Here is a 21,116-nt window from a genome sequence, read left to right on the forward strand (position 1 = left end):
TTTATCTCTTTCTTGAAGTAATCTTTTGCTACCTGTATTTGATCTCTTATCTCTTTATTGGAGTGTCAATTCACAGATAATTTTAATTATGAACCTTCTGAACTCCTTTCCTGACATTTCATCCACTTCAGTGTCCATGGATTCTATTATTGTAGTATCCTGGTTTGTTTGGGGCACTTTCCTCCTTTGTTTTTTCATGTTGTCTATGTGTCTTCCTTTCTTGCAGTGTGAATCTGAGATATTACAGTTTCTACCCCATATTCTTGTAGTATCCATGCAAATTGTCTGTACCTCACCTTGATGTTGGGCTTCCAGACCCTGATGGTGTCCCTCAATGTATGCTACTGTGATTCAAGGTAGTGGCAGTAATAGCCGAGGTAACTCAAGGTAATAGTGGAGGTGCCCCAAGATGGATGCAACATCTTACAAAGATGGGATTAAAAGGTGGGCCTTACATTGCCTTTGGGATGCCTGCTATGAGTTATAGCTGCTTCTAGGCCCTGTCTGTTGTCAAAAGGTAGGGGCTACTGCGTAGGGAAGGCTATGGTGATGTTTGCAGTGTCCCAAGATGGAAGTGGGTTAGGCTTGGGCTACCAGTTGGGGAGGGGGCGGTGGCGGACTTGGACCTGCCCTTGGGCTGAGTCCCACAAGTCGGTGTAGGCTGATCTGTGTAGGCCTGAGCTCTAGTGGGTGTCTGCCGGTGGTGGAATAGACCCAGGCCTACTCTGAGCCTGGGTCCCACGCAGGTCTGTATGGGCAGATCTAGGCCAGGCCTGAGCTCCAGCGGGGGTCTGCTGGTCAGAAGAGGTGGTCCTATGCTGGAGCCTGAGCTCAGGCAGGTGTCTGCCAGTGGTGGGATAGACCCAGGCCTACTCTCTCATCTATCTTTTTTCATCCTTTACTTTTAACCTTTTTATGTCCTTAAAGTGTTTCTCTTGAAGAGTATATTGTTGGGTTTTGTTTTTTATCCAATATGACAATCTTTGCTTTGTATTATTTAGTTATTTTACATAAACCAAACTTCAACAAGTTCAGAGGATTAAAACCATACAGCATATATGCTCTGACCACAATAAAATTAAACTAGAAATCAATAAGAAAAAGACAATTAGAAAAAGTCCTAAAATGAAAATCAAATAAGACACTTAAATTTTCCTTTTTTGCAAGTAAAACACTTCTAAACAACCACAGATCAAATAAGAAATAACAATAAAAATTAAACTGAATGATAATAAGGCATAAAATATCCAAACTATTAAATGCTACCAGGTACGACTGCACATGCTCATAATCCCAGCTACTCAGGAACCTGAGCCCTGAGGATTACAAATTCAAGGCCAGTCTGGGCAACCTAGCAAGACTCCATCTCAAAATAAAAAGGAAAAAGGGCTGGGGATGTAGCTCAGTGGTAAAGCACCCCTGTATTCAATCTCTAGTACAGGGGTTAAAAAAAAAAAAAACTATAGAACATTGCTGAGAGAAATTTTATAAGATCTCAGTAGATAACAAGATAAATTATGCTAATAGACTGGAAGGATTATTTGACTAAAAGTCAATTTTCCCCCACATCAATGTATAAATTCACTACAAACACAATCAAAATCCCAGAAGGTTGGTTGGTTTGTCTTTCTTGAGGGAGTGGGATAACTGAATGACAAGTTAATAAGGAAATACAAAGACCCTAGACTAGACACGGACATATTATAAAAGAAAACATCTGGAGAACTTAACATTACCAGACTAAACAGACAAATAGACTAAAGAACAGATTTCTGAATGATCATTTTACAAATTATCTTACTTAGGGGGGAAAAAAAGATCCTTAACCTCTTTCTCATATCATACACAAAAATAAATAAACTATATACCAGAATGTGAAAAGTCAAACAATAAAAATTTGAAAGAAAATTTTAGGAAAATATCATATGGGTAGGGAAAGATATTTTAACAAGAAACAAAAAGCACCAACCATTTTTTAAAAAAGTGATGAAACTGAGTTTCATTGAAATCAAGAACTTGTGTTCGTCAGAAGACAACATTAACAAACTATAAAGCAAGCCACAAGCTGGGAGAAAATATTTCATTTATGTGTATATATCATATATTATATGATACATAAATATATGTGTATATATATATATATATATGAGATACACAAAGACTCACTATCAGAGTATATAAAGAATTCTTAAAAATCAATAAAAGACAACTTAATTTTTTAAGTGAGAAGAGATTCCCAAATCAAATGGTCAATAAATTTATGACAAAGTGCTCAATAACATGGGGAAATGAAAATTAAAATCTCAATGAAATACCCATTACTTATCTATTAGAATGTCTAAAAATACCAAGATAATAGGTCAGCTAGAACTCTCATACACTGCTAACAGCATTATAGATTGGTACAACTATTGGAAAACTGGTTTAGTTTTTTTTTTTTTTTTGAGGTGGGGGGAGGGTGGTACCAGGGATTGAACCCAGAGATACTTAACCCACTGAGCCACATCCCCAGCCATTTTTATTTTTATTTTTTTATTTTGAGACAGGATCTCACTAAGTTGTTGAGGTTGGCTTTGAACTTGGGATCCTCCTGCCTCAGTCTCCTAAGTCACTAGGATTACAGGTATACACCACCACACCCAGCCTGTTTGGTACTTTCTAATAAAGCCAATATAGAATGTTCTATTATTATATGTCCAACAGAAATGAATGTTTATGCCCACCAAGAGATATATGCAAGAAGGTTCACAGCAGTGTTAAGTCATGAAAGTTTAAAAAAAATTTTTTTTAATTGCAAACAATTCAAGTGTTTATTGACAGGAGAATGGACAAATTATAGTATCCTTGTACAATGGATTATTACTGAGCAATGAAAATAAACTAGCTGTACCACATGCAACAAAGATGACTCTCAACTTTTAGGGACTTAATGTTGAGTGGGAAAAAACACACACACACACACAAAAGCATATATGTATAAAGTCATTTTTATGAAGTTCAAAATTAGGCAAAACTAGGTTTGAGGTTGTGACAGAGGATACCTTTTGAATGAAATATTTACTAGGGCAAGAGTTAGCTGGTTGTATCTTGATCTGGGTAATAGTTATATGGGTACATACATACATAAAAGCTTACCAGCTTTATGCTTATGTTTTACATACTTTATGCAAATACCTCAATAAAAAAGTAATAAAATAATTCATCACCTGTTATTCACTGTTCTTTGAAAAACACCTCACCATTTATCGCTACTCTCTTATTTTCTTGGTACTAGGAATTGAACCCAGGAGTACTTTACCACTGAGCTACATTCTCATTCCTTTCTATTTTTTATTTTAATACAAGAGTTTTGCTAAGTTGCTTAGGTCTCACTAAGTTGCTGAGGCCTACCTTGAATTTTCAATCCTCCTGACTCAGCCTCCTGAGTCACAGGATTACAGGTGCAAACCACCACACGTGGCTTCTACTACTCTTATTGGTAAGAGTCTAATGACTGTAGAAAATAGACTTTGAGCCATATTTCAAGTCCTCACACATGAGAAAGTTTCCAGCCAGACCCTAGGCCCTTACCCTTTGCCCACCCCTTGGGGTGTCCAGGGATTTGGAGACTCTCCTACCTGCTCCAGCTCTTCCTCTGCATATTTTTGGCGGCTCCGCTCATTCTCAGTACCCTCCCGCAGTTCCTTCAGCCGCTGGGCTTCCTGCTTGGCCAGGTTGATCTCATCGCGTAGCTTCTTCTCCAGATGGACTTTCTCCACCTCCACTGTGCGGTGTTCCTCCTGGGCCTTGTGTAGCCTGAGGAGCAATGTAGGGAGCTGGAGGAGGCCAGGCAAGGGGATGCCAGCCAACATGCCATGAGTCATGGCAGCAAGAAGGAAAATGATAGCACTTGCTCTCTGTATTCATTTCCCCTACTCTGCTAACTGGCTAGCTCTGTCAGCTAGGATACCATAGTCATTACCCTAATTCTTACACTGGCCATCATTTGGCTGCCAGTAATTAAGGTGTGAAGTCTGGTTCCCAGGCATCTGAATCCCTCCTCTAAAGTATCTCACATACTACAATCATAACAACCATCAGTTCACAAGGCATTTCACATTTATTCTCCAGGCAGATAATGATATACTGGTATCATTATCACCTGGGACAGATGTGAATATGAAGGGTTAGGAGAAGGAAAATAACTTACAGGAGGAACTGAAACTAGAATTAAAATTATTGTGATTTCAAATACCACAGATTTCCCTTATTTTGGGTTATCTGGAAGGTTCAATTAATGTAGAACTTTACAAGCTATACAAAATCCAGGAAAAACCTAATGGTTGAGATATGAATGACATGAAAAAAAGTTCAGGAAGATGACAAAGTAATTATTGAACTGGACCTCTTAGACTCCTAAGCATCTGATCCCAGAAGCACAGAAAAACAAAATTCATGCCAAAGAGGATCAACAGGGTTTGGAGAGCCCCTGCTGCCCCAGGTTCTGAGTTCTCTTCCTAGGTATCTTCCACAGTAAGATCTCAAGAGTATCAGTCATAAAAATCTACTTTTGTACACACCCACATATTCCCTCTACTCATTGCCAAAACCTTCCATCTAGGAAAGCCTTCCTTCCTCTCCTCTTTCCTCCACATATCTATCCATGTTAATTTGTTCATTCAGCCATTCACCAAGTTCTATCAAGGTGCCTACTAAATGTCAAGCCCTGTACTAAGCCGTAAATATTATGGAGACAAATCACCAAACTGTCTCTCTCACTGAGGTGCTTAGTAACCTAGTTCAACAAATACAAGTAAACAGTTAACTGTCTAAAGTGTTGTAGGTTCTACAATGAAGAGAACCCAAAGGACAGCATAATCAACTCTGCCAGAGAGGAGCTAGAAAAGGGCCTCAACTAGACCCAGATGAAAGGGTAAGAGCTTACTAATCCCACTGAAAAGAGAAAGGACATATCACCCATCAGGTCTTCCTATTTTAATAGGAACACAAAGTTATCAGTATACTATGATAGAAGGGTAAAATGATAAAGAAGAAAAATATGAGATTAAGAATTGGGGTATAGAAAACTAAAGGTTGACTAAAGAACAAGACCCATCAAGAAAGACAATGATCACTGAGAAGAGGCAGAAACAGAACTCAACCTTTGGGGGGGGGGGGGACCCTAGTCCAGAGTTGTCAGTGGCTGAGGACTCCAAAGATGTGGTGGAATAAGCAAGGAAGAAATATTAGCTACAAGCTTCTGCTAACAATTGTAGTCCACTGCCTAATTTGCCCCTGGAGAGAAAAAGGAATTGAACCTCCTCAAGGTGTACAACAGATGGTGCTACAAGCACAGTTAAAAAAAAAAAAAAATCAGAGGCGCCATTTCCTGCCCCCATCTCCTTCCCGTGCTGAATATCCTCCTTTATTGTACTCTTCTTCCTTTACTGTACTCTCCTGTAACCCAATTGTAAGAAATTATACCATTAGGGATTTGATTCTTCACTGAAATACTGTCCTTTCTGAAAGATAGCTCCTTAGAAAAGCCAATACCACGATATGTCTGCCCTCTTTCTGTAATAAGGACCTCCTTCAAAGTAGAACTGAGCCTAGTCCATTTTCAAATTCCCAACAGGGTCTAGCAAAGATGGATATTGATAAATATAGTTGGGTTCCGAATTGAACAAATAAAAGCACTACCCCCACCCCAAGGCAATAATGAATTAGCATTACAAAGAAGAAAATTAGGCAGCCAGATTGCATGACTGTGAGTCCTAACTCCAATCTCAACCAGTTTCCCCCCTTCTTCACAGCAAAATAAGAATCAAAATCTCTGCCTGTCTCAAAGAATTATTTTGAAACCCAGTGAAATCCTAAATGGAATGTACAAATAAATGTCAAATTACATTTATTTACTCAAAATATCAGGAATTCTGTAATTAAAGCTCTGTAGTGGCTGGCAATGGAGATCTATTAATGTCAAGGTGGCATGTGGGCTGTTGACACTGTTAGAGGAGGGTATGCAAGTATGTATGTCCAAGTCCGGTGGGGAATAGGACCTGTCTCTAAGTGCTACAGTGGTCATTAAGCTCAGGAGGCCTTAGGGAGCAGGGAAGGCTGGAAGCTTAGTTTTATCCCCAAACTTGGAATGTCTCCTGCCTAGATTCTTTTGTCTTTGGAATGAAAACAGTACATGTTTTTCAGACAAATGAACTATGGGATTCCTCAGACAGCAGCAATTAGTCCCTACGTGGCAAAGGGCTGAGGAACAAGGGCCCAGCAGAATAGCCAGGATTCAGCTAAGAGATCAGAACCCCTTACTCCCTCAAAGCCCATTCCATGGAAATGAGTCTGGTAAGCCTGCTGCCTCAAGTAAGGTTACCTCCCCTGAGTCCCATATCATGTCCTCATTGCCCTTTCCTATGTGTGAGTTTTATTGCCCCAAAAGCAGTGAATTCCTGGTTCCTAGATGTCAGAAAGTTCAAGAATTGACCGACTGACGACTGATACTCTCTTTTTATAACTAAATCTTCAGCCACCATTTTAAAATCATGTTTCATTTTGACAGCATCCCAGATTATCAGAGCTAAAAGTGTTCTCCTAGAAGAGTATGATGCTCTCCACAGAGGGTAAGATCTCAAGGGTATCAGTCATAAAAATCTACTTTTGTACACACCCACACATTCCCTCTACTCATTGATAAAATCTTCCATCTAGGAAAGCCTTCCTTCCTCTCTTCTTTCCTCCACATATCTATCCATGTTAATTTGTTTATTCAGCCATTCACCAAGTTCTATCAAGATGCCTACTAAATGTCTAGCCCTGTACTAAGCCGTAAATATTATGGAGACAAATCACCAAGCCCTTCACACTACTAATGAGGAAATAAGTGCAGGAAGGGAAAGGATTTACCCAAAGTCATACAAGTCAGTACTTAGAAGACTAAGGCTCCATTCAAGAGATAACAAAGGTCAGTAGGAAAAAAGGTTTATGAGGTTTCTTTGAAGAACAGTGAATTATATCTATATATATGGGAACGGAAGCAGTCTAGAGGCAGGACAGAAGACAGAATGACCCTTACTTAACAAGCCATCTAACAGGGGAGTTCAAGACTTATGAGAACTAAACATTTCTGAAGCTCAGAGGGAGGAAAGACAGAAACCAGCTTCCCCCCAGGAGGAATAACTGCCCAAGGCAACTGGAATAGCAGAAGCTAGGCTTACAATGCATTTCTGGAATGGTGAGACAGCCCGGACAGTGATGACAGCCTAGTCTCATGGGTACAACCCAGGTGGAAACAGGTGGCTCCCAAGAGCTAGCAGCACCAGGCTTGTAAGGAAGGGGCAAGGCCTTACCTTTCCTGAAGGTCATGCAAACTCTGCTCAGCTCTGTGTAAACCCTCCAAATCCTTCATCATCTTCTTCATGTGCTCCTTGGAGTAACGGTTCTGGATATAGGCAAACCAGCAGCCGCCCACACCAATAACAATAGATACCACCAGCATGAAGTCCTTGAGGTGATTGTGGCGGGTCACTGCCAGAGAGGAGAGGGCATGATGAGTCAGGGTGCCCACTTCACACTTAGCCTTGCAGACTCACTGCATCCCCTACTTTATGATGCCTCCCCCTGGCAGTCACATATTTCTCTCGGGAAGAATTAGTTTATCAGACACATACTTGCCATATGCTACTACAGTAAGCTCTGTGCTTATTTCTCTGCTAGTCAGGGACTAGTTTGGAAAAGTTGAGAAGTCTAAGAGTAAGGTTTATTAATTCATACTTCTCTAAGATACAGTGAAGAGGAAAGAATCATGCCAATGTATCCCAGCCATCTCTGGGCTAGGATGAGCCCATGTGCCCAGATGCACTGGCTTCCATCCTACAGGATAAGCAATGTAAAGGCAAAAGGAGATGGCTAGGATAAACAGAATAAAGCCATGGCACTGGAGCCTGAGGTCTAGCTACAGGACTAAGGTTACTGCAGAAGTTGGGTTTCCCGGACTAGTAGGCCATTTTAGCACAACATCCAAAGCACAGATCAAGTAAAGGTCTTGAATTCTCAATCTACAGAGAGCATTTCTAGGCTGTAGCTCAATCCAAAGATCAGACAGAAGAGGAGTAGCATCAAGAGATTGGCATATGAGAGACATTACACATGCCCAGAACTGAGAAGCAGATCACCTCCAGAGAATGCCTGGCAATAATTTAGTGAATGCCTGGCAATAATTCAGCCATCAGGTAGGATTAAAAGCAATGCCCAGTTTCCAGAGAAAATTTAAATGCTAAATAAGAAAAAATAAAATAGAAGATAAAAACAAAAACCACCTTCCCAAGAACTTAGTGAACAGGATAGGAGCATTTCTAGAGCCTGACATTGTTCCTAGTACGTCAGATCTGGGCTCTGGGCCATAGCACAGGAGACTTGAAAAGGATATCATAAGGAGAAGAGGACTGCTGCAGTGGCCTATCTGGGATGTACTGTGGATTCAGAGGAGCCATAAATAAAGGAATCAGAAAATGAAGGAAAAAGGAGTTAAACCAAGGTTAAAGACCCCCTCTGTGCATAAAAGGTTGTCCTCAGGTAGGGGAGAAGATAGAATTAGCAGGATACCAATGCCTGGTAAAGACCCAGGTACAGCCACCAAATTGAGGGAGGGTCTAGCTACATGAAAAGACACATGTAGCTGGAAATGACATGAAGCTGAGGCTCACAGTTTGACAAGAAGGGTTACAGTCATAGCTCTCACTGAAAAGCTGAGCAGCAGAATATGGGGATGGCATGGGATCAAAGACAAATTAGCACATGCTATTTCTACGCAAGAAAAGGGAGGTTCAGGGTGGTAGCCACATCTTATACATATTTATGCAGGTCCCTCAGAGAGAAAACTGAAGTCCCTCCAGTAGCCATCCTCTATCCTCCATGTGGACTTGCATTTCTAGCCATACTCATGTCCTTAGTCTCTTGTCCTTCAACTCCCAACAGGAAAAATTTCTGTAGCATAGTCACTTTCTTTTCTTTCTGAACACATTTGTCTCTGCTACAGTCTCTACTAGAGCCTGGGTATTCTTCATTTCCCCTGCTTGCTAAGGATTTCTAATCTTGGTTTCATGGGGTTTCTTAATGCCAACATCCCCTTTTACATTCTTTTTTTTTAATATTTATTTTTTAGTTGTAGTTGGACATAATATCTTTATCTTATTTTTATGTGGTGCTGAGGATCAAACCCAGGGCCTCACACATGCCAAACAATCATTCTACCACTGAGCCACAATCCCAGCACCCCCCCCACCGCCCTTTTACATTCTTAACAAAAGACCAAGGTACCTTCATTCAGACAATACTCTATGAAATAAACATTTTTGTCTGTCCTCTTATTACTTTCAAACTTCAAAGTTCTTAAGGTGGGCATGCAGATTGGGCCTAGCTATTTCATTCAGACCTTTATTCTACCATGTCCAGATTGTTCTAGAAACAGATTCTATCATTTTGATCAGCTTCATATTCTCATCCAAGTCATAAATAAAAACAATGAGTGACTGGGACTAATGACAGAATCTCACAGTTACCTTCTCCCTGCCCCTATTTCTAAGGTAATACTGTTCCACCTTTTAGTACCCTCTGGATTCCTTCAACCAGTTTTGACTCCACATAAATGTGCAAACATCCACTCTATCTATCCACCTTTCTACCTTGTCAAATGCGCAGCTAAAGTCCCAGCACATAAGCTGCCAAGCTTGGTGGAAAGAAAATGAGTATAATCTGGTTGATTTACTCTCCATGGTTTCTAATGATCATCACCTGCCCATATGCCAATGCCCAGCACAACATCAACTGGCATACAGAAGGCACTCAACAAATCCTTTTGATATTGTATCTTTATGGATAAATCTGGAGTGTGAAAATATCTCCCTCCTCTTAATCCACACAAAAAAAGAAATAGAGAAAATATAAAATGTATCAAACATTCATATTCACCAATTCTAATCATCACACCTACTCTATAAGAGACAACAATAGTGTTCATATTCTATAGACCAGAAAACTGAGGCTCTATAAGGGACACTGACTTGCTGGAGCTCATAAAAAGTGATAGAGCTGTATTCAAATCTAGATTTGTCTGGCCACACTATCTTTCCTCTGACCCACACTTTTCCTCTACAACTTTCACATTCATGCCACAAATTTTGTTTCTGCTTTGCTACATGCAAACATCTCTCATTATGGAGATGTTTAAATTGCCCTGATCTAACTTAAATTTATAAGCTCAATGCCTGTATTTTCACATAAGCACGTCCTGGGAGATGATTGTAATATTGCCATCAGAGAAATTATTACACCATCATAGCATGTATCCTGCACTATTAGGAAGTCTGGGTTCTATGCTAGACTGCCTCAATTTGTTATGAACTTCACTTGTCCTATCTGGACCTCATCTTCCTCAACTGTACAGTGTTACTACAAAATTACTTAAGAGAATGCTTAGGTATAAATCAAAATGTTTTGAAGGGTGAGGGAAACATTCAGATGGACACATCCAGGATGTAATTAAGAACGTGGGTATTGAATGTGATGAAGATGAAACAGATGTAGAAACTGTCAGGTCCCTTCAGTGGAGCCCTGAGCTGAACACTACATCACCAACGGAATCTATAAATATTTGTTTAGAAATAGAAAATAGGCAAATCAAGATACTAGTTACAGGGCTGGGGATGTGGCTCAAGTGGTAGTGCGCTCGCCTGGCATGCGTGTGGCCCGGGTTTGATCCTCAGCACCACATACAAACAAAGATGTTGTGTCCCCCGAAAACTAAAAAATAAATATTAAAAAATTCTCTCTCTTTCTCTCTAAAAAAAAAAGATACTAGTTACATCTTACAATTATGTACTTCTTCCCATCATAATTCTATTCCAATTCTTCAATTCCTACCATCTTCCTATCTTTCTAGCCTACCACATTTCACAGAGTTCCCCCATTCCTTCTCCTCTAGTAAGGATTCCCAGATCAATCCATTCTTTGGACAGACAGATGAGCATGGACTATTTCTCTGCTATCTCAGGGAATGCATTTAATGTTTTTCAACTTTCATGTTTGTCACTTTCTGGTAGTCAGTGAGTTCCTCAGGGGCAGCGCACAGAATTATTTACCTCTGTAGTTCCATACTTAGCAAAGGGTCTGACCAGAGTAGGTACTTGGCAAAGGTGAAAAAGAAAGCAAAAGAGAAGAATGGAGGGAGGCCTTTGCAGGAAAGGAGAGTGCAAAACAAAGTACATGTAAAGGGCAAATAATTTCTGAAGACAGAAGAATATGTCCAGTGGTACTGCACAGCCTCTATACAAACTCAGCTCTTAGAATCCACCTCACACTCAATCAACAGAGGCAGGGTGGAGTAACCAAGTTCATTCTGACACAGCAAACATGGCTGGCTAGGTAAACAGAGATAACCTAGGAAAAGATGACTGGGACTTGGAATGATAAAATTCCCAGTCCAAATGCTGCAAATAAATTTTAGCAAAATGAGATCAACTGTTAACATCATCAGGTGGGGAAGGTAGATGTAAACAAAAGAAATGCTATTAATAGAGTAAGGGGTGATTAGAATGTGCAGGGTACCAGTTAGTACTGAAAAAGTGAGTATCCAATTATTATCACCTTCTGGAATTCTCTCTCCCAATCAATTCTTTCCATTCTCTCTGCTTTCCATAGTATACTGATAGATTCAGATATTTATCCTTCACTGCCAAAATCTGTGCTAGGAATGTCTTTTGTCATTTACATAGCCTTCTGTGCTGGAGTGTCTGTTTAACCAGTAAGAACTGGTCCTGGGCCTTCCTTCTTCCCTTCTAGTTATAACCCAACAAATGTTTTAGCTATTTCAAATATTCACAAATACTCTACAGGTAGCAATTCTCCCCAAAACCAAGCTGAGCCAGATTCCTCTCCCAAGTCTGCCTATTCCTGTAGTCTGGAGAGGTACAACCTCTTTCTGTAAAATTTCTAGCAAACATCTGGTAACCACTCCTTGTTGGGTCTTAAACTGAATATTACTGTCTCTGCCCTCAAGGAGTCCAATTTATAGAATTAAAGATGGTAGGAGAGATTGTTTTAAAGACAGTAGGTACAAAGGGCCATGGATTTACAGAGAAGAATGAAAGGGGTTGAGCACACCTGAGGGTGAAAAAGTATCCTGGAGAAGGCTTGAAGAGCATATATAAACATATCCGAAAGGAAAGAGAGAAGGTAAGGATACAGCTACAGTCACCAGAGTAAGCTCTGCCGAAGAGGTGGACACTCCTGCTCACTATGAAATTTTTCCTATTGTCCGAGCCACTGAAGAAGGAAGATAAGACATAATCTTTTCTTTTCCATAACTGTCCCTAACCCAGCAATTACTCTGCAGGTCTGTGTGTGTGTGTCTGTCTGTCTCTCTCTCTCTCTCTCTCTCTCTCTCTCTCTCTCTCTCTCGATCTTTCTCAATACTCCTGATAAAAGCACAAAGGGCACACTAGTCCCTAGCCTGGGACTAAGCAAACAGTAGGCCACTCTAGAAACAGTAGCTATCATTTATTTAGGGGAAACTGAGGCACAGAGAACATTAGGAATGTGCCCAAGGTCACAAAGCTACAGAGTGATAAACTTTCAAAGCTAGAACTCTTTATATCTTATTTCCTCTGATAGATATACAAGGTAGATAATATAGTAGAAAGCAGCACTGAAATATAAGTTAAAAATGTGTGTTTGAATAATGGCTCTACCACTTAAAAAGCTGAATGGCCTCTAAAAACTCATCTCATTTCTGTGAATCTAAATTTTTCTGAGAAATTATCTGCACAAGATACAAAGCCCCATGCTCTTCCTCCCTGTTCTGTTCTTAGTTGCTCTCTTTATATCAAAGAAGACATTTGGCATTTGTGTTTTAAGGATTGGCTAGCTTCGCTTAGCAAAATCTGCTCTAATGCCATCCATTTCCCTGCAAATTCTATGATTTTGTCATTTTTTAGTGCTGTGTAATACTCCATTGTGTATAGATGCCACATTATTTTTATTTTTTTATTTATTTATTTTTTAATTTTTTTAATTTTTTTTTTATTGGTTGTTCAAAACATTACAAAGCTCTTGACACTAATATGCCATTATGTAAAAATGTGAGTGTGTAACCGATGTGATTCTGTAATTTGTATTTGGGGTAAAAATGGGAGTTCATAACCCACTTGAGTCAAATGTATGAAAGATGATATATCATGAGCTTTGTAATGTTTTGAACAACCAATAAAAAAAATGCTAGAGATGAGAAGAAAAAAAAAAAAGATACAAAGCCCCTCAATGAATTAATCAGCTATCATGGTGAGACATCAGTTTAGACTTCAAACTGGACACTGTCTTTCGTCAGGCCTTTGTTTCTCTTAACACATCTAACACCTGATAATTGGCACTGTTTAGAGAGCCCCAGATAGGTCTGCAGGCCCAGAGCCAATTCTGCAGAGTGGAGCCAATTTTGCAGAGCGGAAAAGACTGTAAAGGGCCATGTGCTACTCTTAGACCACATGGGGAGGACTGAGCATGCCTTCTACTGTCAGAAAAACGGACCTTGAGATGAAGCCAGTCTAATCCCTCTTCCTCCTTCCAAATTCTGAAGCTGCTGTGGACAGGTGGTGCCTGTTCCCTCAGCAGGCCCTCTCAGCTCTGTATGACAAACCTTTGATTTGCAATTTCTCAAGCCTCAGGATAGTGGCAGGATTTTTATTAAGGCAAGGCGAGGTGGCCATGGCTGGTACTGTAATTTGGCCTTGGTTCTCTGGCATGTTTGTTATATGACTTATTATGGTGAGGCCTGCACATCTGTGCCCAACTAGCCTAGATTGAGAATACAAGTCATCACCAGCACAGGGTATCACTCTAAGTCCTACATGGATGTTGAATAGAAAACAGAAGTAAAATAGGGATTTTACTCTGTACTCAGAAAGGAAAACAGAACCTAAGGGGCACAGATCAAAGGATTCTTTATATGAACCCAGGAGGCACAGCCCCACCCTTGCAGAAGTCTCCTGGCAGAGTTTCCTAGTATTTTCCTAAGATTTCGGCTGGCAATTTTCAAAATTTTCCTTTAACAAGTATAACTAGAAAAATATAAAGACAATATTTGTCATCAGGACAGCTGTTGGATTCCACAATCTTAGCTTACAGAAATATGCCCAGCTCTCAGAACCCTAGAATAATAACTAGTAAGAGTCTTTAAATTAGCAGGCCCATTTTACAGATCAGATAACCTGAATCTAGGCAAAACTGAATTGCCAAAGACCACCTGACAAGGCAGTGGCCAAGCACAGAATTCCCAAAAGTACAGGATGTTGATAGAAGGAAGGAACAGATCTCCTGTCTTTTATACAGAACCCAATCAAGGGGTTTCTCCCCCAAATCGTGCAAAGTCATAGCTAAAAGAAACCATAAGGACCTTTAGCCTAATGATCTATTTCATGATACACATCAGAAAATAAACCCTGGAAAAAGTAATCTACCTAAGGTTACACAGCAAGTGGCAGTTTAAAAATTTTTTTTTCATAGTTGTAGATGGAAACAATACCTTTGTTTTGTTTTTATTTGGGGCTAAAGATTGAACCCAGGGCCTCACAGGTGCCAGGCAAGTGCTCTACCACTAAGCTACAGCCTCAGCCCCTTAAGTGGCAATTTTGAAAAAATCTCCTATCATTTCAAGGTTCTTTCCTAAAATTTATAAAGAAGTTCTCTGAATGGAAGTCTAGGATTTATAAGTATTGAAGATGCATATATTTGTTATCATTTTTGAAATATAATGTTTGCAAACACTTTCTCTATTCTGTGAATTGTCTTTTCACTTCTTTTTTTTTAAAGAATTTTTAATATTTATTTTTTAGTTTTTGGCGGACACAACATCGTTGTTTGTATGTGGTGCTGAGGATCGAACCCGGGCCGCACGCATACCAGGCGAGCGCGCTACCGCTTGAGCCACATCCCCAGCCCCAGTCTTTTCACTTCTTAAAGTGTAAAACTTTTAAATTATGATGAAGCTCAATATAAAAGTTCTCTGAATGGAAGTCCAGTGTTTATAAATATTGAAGATGCATATATTTGCATCTTCAATATATTGCTCAATATATTCTTTCTTTTGTTGTTTGGGTTGTTAAAAAATAATTTATTGGGAGAAAATCTTTGCCACCTGCACCTCAGATAGGGCATAAATTTCCAGAATATAAAGAACTCAAAAAACTTAAAATTAAAAAAAAAAACCCAATCAATAAATGAGCAAAGGAACTGAACAGACACTTCACAGAAGAAGAAATACGATCAGTCAACAAATATATGAAAAAAATGTTCAACATCTCTAGCAATTAGAGAAATGTAAATTAAAACTACACTGAGATTTCACCTCACTACAGTCAGAATGGCAATTATCATGAATACAAGTAACAATAAATGTTGGTGAGGATGTAGGGAAAAGGGTTCACTCATATATTATTGGTGGGATTGCAAACTGGTACAACCACTATAAAAAGCAATATGGAGATTCCTCAAAAAACTAGGAATAGAACCATCATTTGACCCAGCTATCATTTACATCATTTATTATACATCATTTGTATACATCCAAAAGAGTATCCAAAATCAGCATATTACAGTGACACAGCCACATCAATGTTTATAGCAGCACAATTTATAATAGCTAAGCTATAGAACCAAGCTAGGTACCCTTCAACAGATAAATGGATAAAGAAAATGTGGTATACAATGGAGTATTACTCAGCCATTAAAAAGAATGACTTTATGACATTTGCCAGTAAATGATGGATCTGGAGACTACCATGCTAAGTGAAATAAGCCAATCCCCAAAACTCAAATGTTTTTGCTAATATGTAGAAGCTAAATCACAATAAAGGGGGTGGGGCAAAAAGAAAAGTTTAATAGGTTAGAAAAAGGAGAATTAAGGAAAAGGAGGAGGGCTAGAATAGAAAAGACAGTGGAATGAATCTGACATAATTTTCCTGTGTACATATATGAATACATCACAGTGAATCCCACCATCATGTATATCCACAAGAACGGGGTGCTAGTTAGAATAAGATATATTTCATGCTTGTATAATTATATCAAAATGGATTGATTCTACTGTCACATATAACTAAAAAGAACCAGTAAAATAAAATAATGATAATAATAATTTATTAGCCAGGCGCAGTGGTGCATACCTGTAATCCCAGCAGCTTGGGAGGCTGAGGCAGGAGGATCTCAAATTCAAAGCCAGCCTCAGCAACTTAACAAGGCCCTAAGCAATTTAGCTAGACCCTGTCTCAAAATAAAAAACAAAATAGGGCTGGGGACGTGGCTCAGTGGTTGAATGCCCCTGGGTTCAATCCATGGTACCAAAATAATAATAATGCTAATTATTATTATTTATTGAGGCAATGTTCATATAATACAAAATTAACCATTTTAAAGTGAACAATCCAGTGGCATAGAGTAGATACATGATGTCTAGTTCTAAAACATTTCTATTCTCCAAAGTAAAATTTCTTATCCATTAAGCAGTTTCTCCCTATTCTCCTCTCTCTCCAGCCCCTGTCAACCATCAAGCTGAGTTTATGTCTATGGCTTTATCTATGGTGGGTATTTCATTTTTTTTTTTAATGTTTCAAACCCACAATTAATTGAGCCAGAACAGCTGCGAGACATGGACACATGATGTTTCTTTATTTTTTTTTTCAAGAGAGAGAGAGAGAGAATTTTAGTATTTATTTTTCAGTTTTCGGCGGACACAACACCTTTGTTTGTATGTGGTGCTGAGGATCGAACCCGGGCCGCACACATGCCAGGCGAGTGCGCTACCGCTTGAGCCACATCCCCAGCCCTGGTGGGTATTTCAAATAAATGGAAACATACATGATCTTTTGTCAGCTTCTTTTACTTAGCATAATGTTTTTCAGGTTTCTCTATACTGCAGCATATATAACTTCACTCCATTTTATGACTGAATAATACTCCATTGCATGTATGTAACAATTGTATTGATCCACTCATCTGCTAATGGTCATTTGAGCTGTTTACATCTTTTGACTCTTGTGACTAATGCTGCTATGAACACATGCATACATATACTTGTTTGACTATCTATTTCAATTGTTTGGCTAATATATCTAGGCATGCAATTGCTGGGTTATATGGTAACTCCATGTTTAATTTTTTAGAAACCACTAGACTTTTTTTCACAGTAACTGAACCATCTTACATTCTTAAGAGAAATTAAGTTTCTATTTCTCATATTCTCACCAACACTTGTTATTTGCCTTATTTAAAAAAAAAACAACTACATTATTATGGTTATCATAATAGCTATCCCAGCTAGTATGAAGTCTATTCTTAGCTTTAGTACCTCTGTTCTGCTTATTTAAGGAATAATTTTCCTGCTGATTTCTGAACTCCCTTAGGTTAGCTCATACACTGCATATAGGATATATGAAATGAGCCTAGGATAAAAATATTACACCCTACTTATCAGTGTAACCTGCTCCACTGGGGTCCCTCTTGCTGACTCTGATCTCCTGGACCCTGTACCATGGATCCAGGATCCTGGTTCCCATGCTAGCTCATCTTTCCAGATGGAAACCTTGCCTTCTGTAACCCGCAGTTTCTGATGTACCCTTTAAATCTTCAAAGCATAAAATTCCACTTTGATATAGAACATATAACAGCTTGATACTATATCTTAGAAGACTAAAGAATAATTATACCCTTCTGGTAAAAGTATTCTTGCTAGTGTACATACAAAGAGGAGTGTACACTGTTAATGGTTAGAGTTTAATAAGGCCACTTCCCACCTTTCAAGACTCAGCTCAAGAATTACATTCCCTAGGGGCTAGGATTGTGGCTCAGCAGTAGAGCGCTCACCTAGCATGCGTGGGGCCCTGGGTTTGATCCCTGGTTTATGTCCAACTACAACTAAAAAACATAAATATTTAAAAAAAAGAATTACATACCTCATAAAGCTTCCTGGATTCCAACAGGAAGCTCTTCCCTATTTTGTACTCTTAGCTGAATTCTAGAAAGACTGACATAATAGCTTTAACATTTACTACATTTGTCGACCATTTACTCTATCCGTTGAAAAGCCTATCTCCATTTAGATGGAACTGCTGCTGGAACCTGTATAACAAGGAACCCTGTCATTTATAATGATAAACAATGAGTACTCAACAAAGGTTGCTGAATGAATGAAAAGCTATTGCTTATTACAGAGGGTATGCCTAACATAAAGAATAGAACCATTCACTTATCATTTATTATCTATAAGTAGTAAGTAAAATGTGTCCTAGAACCCCCACTTAAAAAAAATAATTAGGCAGAAAAGAGAGTGGAAACAGTTTTCTCCCAGATAGCTCTGTCTTATATTTTCAAAAAGTACAGATGCACCTGTATTGACAGATCAGCTTAGGCAACTGCCAAGCCACATACATGGAAAAGGAAATGTTGTATTGTCTCTGACCCTTTAGGCCAGATGCTTCTTTAGATTGGGTTCTGGTTCTACAGTATTCTGCTGCTGTATCCTCAACTAATGAGGGCAGCTTTCAAAGGGCAGAGGGTGGGCTCTATGAATCTACGTGGCCAATGCTAATTTCCTAAAAAATCTCACTACTTCTATTCTCATTTGGTTCATAAAATAAGAAAAATGATGGCAGGGTTGGCCATTCCCACCACGCAGATCTCCAGGGACTGAACTACATAATGTTCTCAGCCCCTGGCTAAAGAGACAACCCTTTCTTAGCATGTCTCTACTGCTTCAGTGAAAGCTCATTTAGTGTTCCTTGGTCATTCAAGGACACAAAAATGATCAGTAATCAGCTTCTTCACTCTGCACATGTACATATCTCAATATAACAGCTAAATGACATTTAGCCCATTATGTATTTTTTTTTCAAGTCGTTTTTTTTATTGGTTGTTCACAACTTTACAAAGCTCTTGACATATCATATTTCATACATTAGATTGAAGTGGGTTAAGCCCATTATGTATTGCTATCCCTGATCATACCTTTTATATTTTATCTTTTGTAAATAACTCTTGCTCAAGTTATTTTCTCCATCTAGAATGTCCTCTTCTGTCACATCCATGGAATAAAGCTTACACACTACCTCTTCCATGGGATACCTTCTATACCACTCCTCTGGGCCTCAGAAGCATGATCTTTCTGAATACTAGAATACCAGAATACTCTTTCTTTTCTTTCTTTCAGGTGCAAGGGCTTCATACATGCTAGGCACATGCTCAACCACTGAACTACATCATGTCCTAGAAGTCTCATTTTATCCCTTCAGGGCAGAAAATGATTCAACCAGGTCATCCTACAGAGTCCAGCACAGCACTGGAACAAAGCAGAAGTCTAAAATATGTAATAAATGGAGGTTGATATCTGGCTAGACTAAAATACAAAACTGTTTCATATCTCAATATCAATGAAAATAGTGCAGATGCTGCATTAGAAGTGTGCCCAGGAGACCCAGGACCTCAGCCTAGCTACTCTGTCAGATTTGGGTTTGCACAGCAGCAGCCCTTCTCTACACAAGACTCACAGAGAGGAGGCCCAAAGAGCACTGTGTCCAAGGCCTTCAGCTGCAGCTTCTGCCGATGGCTCCGATCTGTCATCTTCAGCACAGTTCCAGTCATGGTGGTATTGGTTACAGCTAGCCTGTTGAGGCAAAAATTAATGGGTCAGTTCCCTGACAACAAAGGCAGGAAGGATCCAGAAAGATTACCCACCTCCTCCAGGAACACTTTAAGCTCTTGGTGATTGCTCCCTCTGCATTCTAGGACACAGAGTTATATCAACAGGGTCTCAGCAAGGAGTACGGAGGGATAAAAAACATTCACTAGGAATTTGTTCACCCTCTCCCCATATCCACCATCTCATAAGTAACCCACCCTCTAAGGGTTACCCATTAAAATTTTCACAGGTGTAAAATTTTATAAATTTATAAACTTTATAAATTTTTTGTTGTTTCTCCTTCCAGGAATTAACCTCTATATAATCTGCCCCACATCCTACCTCTTATAAATGCATTCTCCTGTCCAGCCCAGGTCAAAATGCCACACTGCATAACCCAGTGGATTAGAGGGACTTCTGAATTATACTAATCCTAACCAATTGTCATCATATGTAAACCTGATGATGACAGAATTTGAGTTAGTCTTATTGGCATGTATTTGAGTCACTGCAATACAATTTACTTCAGATCAGATTTCTGTAATTTTTAAGACCTTCGACCACAGTGTCAATGATAACTTTAATAAGAAAGAGTCTATAAAAAAGAAAATAGCCTAGGGGGGAAAAATGGACTAGGACTGGGGTTGTGGCTCAGTGGTAGAGTACTTGCCTACAACATGTGAGGCACTGGATTCGATGCTCAGCACCACATAAAAATAAAATAAATAAAATAGAGGTATTATGTACATCTACAACTAAAAAATATATATTTAAAAATTTTTAGAAAACTGGACTTCGTTTTTCTCGGTTGGAACACAGTAGGTATAGGAGGAAAGAGTCTAAGTCATTTAGGTCATAAGATGAACATTTAATACTATACTACTGTCTTGGTGGTATTGGTTACAGCTAGCCTGTTAAGGCAAAAAGTATAGGTCAGTTTTCTGACTCAAAGATACTCTCTGTAAGTGGTGCCTTTATCTGATACACAGCTTTATTTCCCCAGACAGAAGAAAAACTTCTGACTTCACAGTAAGTGGTTTATACTCCTGTCTTAGCATTCAGGAGCAAGCTACTTCCTCTTCTGATCTTGGAAAGTAATCAAGGCCACCTACAAGAAAGGCAGTGAGGCACTGTGATCAGGGCATCAGGAGATCTGGCTTTTAGTCCCAGCTCTACCAGTGATTCACTTGTCTGCTAGGTCTCTCCTCTAGGACCTCAGTTTCCTTCTTTGTAAAACTTATGTAAAATCAGATGCTTCTTACAAGCCTGGAAGTTCTTAAGGCTCCTCTTTGAATCATTTCTGTCAGGTGTGACAGACTTAGTATCTGACTAAGCAAAATAAATATTACCATATTTTCTACAGTCTATTTCCCAAGGATACCTAAGAACTGGCATGTTCTCTACTTCTAAACAA

The 21,116-nt window shown here is 39.2% G+C and overlaps 1 protein-coding gene across 5 annotated transcripts in view; it reads right to left on the reverse strand.

Moving 5' to 3' along the window:
- Stim1 (stromal interaction molecule 1) overlaps positions 1-21,116 on the reverse strand; it is a 215,609-nt gene that overhangs the window by 21,414 nt on the left and 173,079 nt on the right. For all 5 annotated transcript variants that reach the window (XM_026401086.2, XM_026401087.2, XM_026401090.2 and 2 more), the window contains exons 5-7: positions 19,572-19,687; positions 7,335-7,512; positions 3,618-3,795 (exon numbers count right to left, since the gene is read on the reverse strand). In XM_026401086.2, the coding sequence (XP_026256871.1) occupies positions 3,618-3,795; positions 7,335-7,512; positions 19,572-19,687 (472 nt within the window). The remainder of the gene's footprint in view (positions 1-3,617; positions 3,796-7,334; positions 7,513-19,571; positions 19,688-21,116) is intronic.

This window comes from Urocitellus parryii, chromosome 4 (genome assembly GCF_045843805.1).
Source record: "Urocitellus parryii isolate mUroPar1 chromosome 4, mUroPar1.hap1, whole genome shotgun sequence".
NCBI lineage: Eukaryota > Metazoa > Chordata > Mammalia > Rodentia > Sciuridae > Urocitellus > Urocitellus parryii.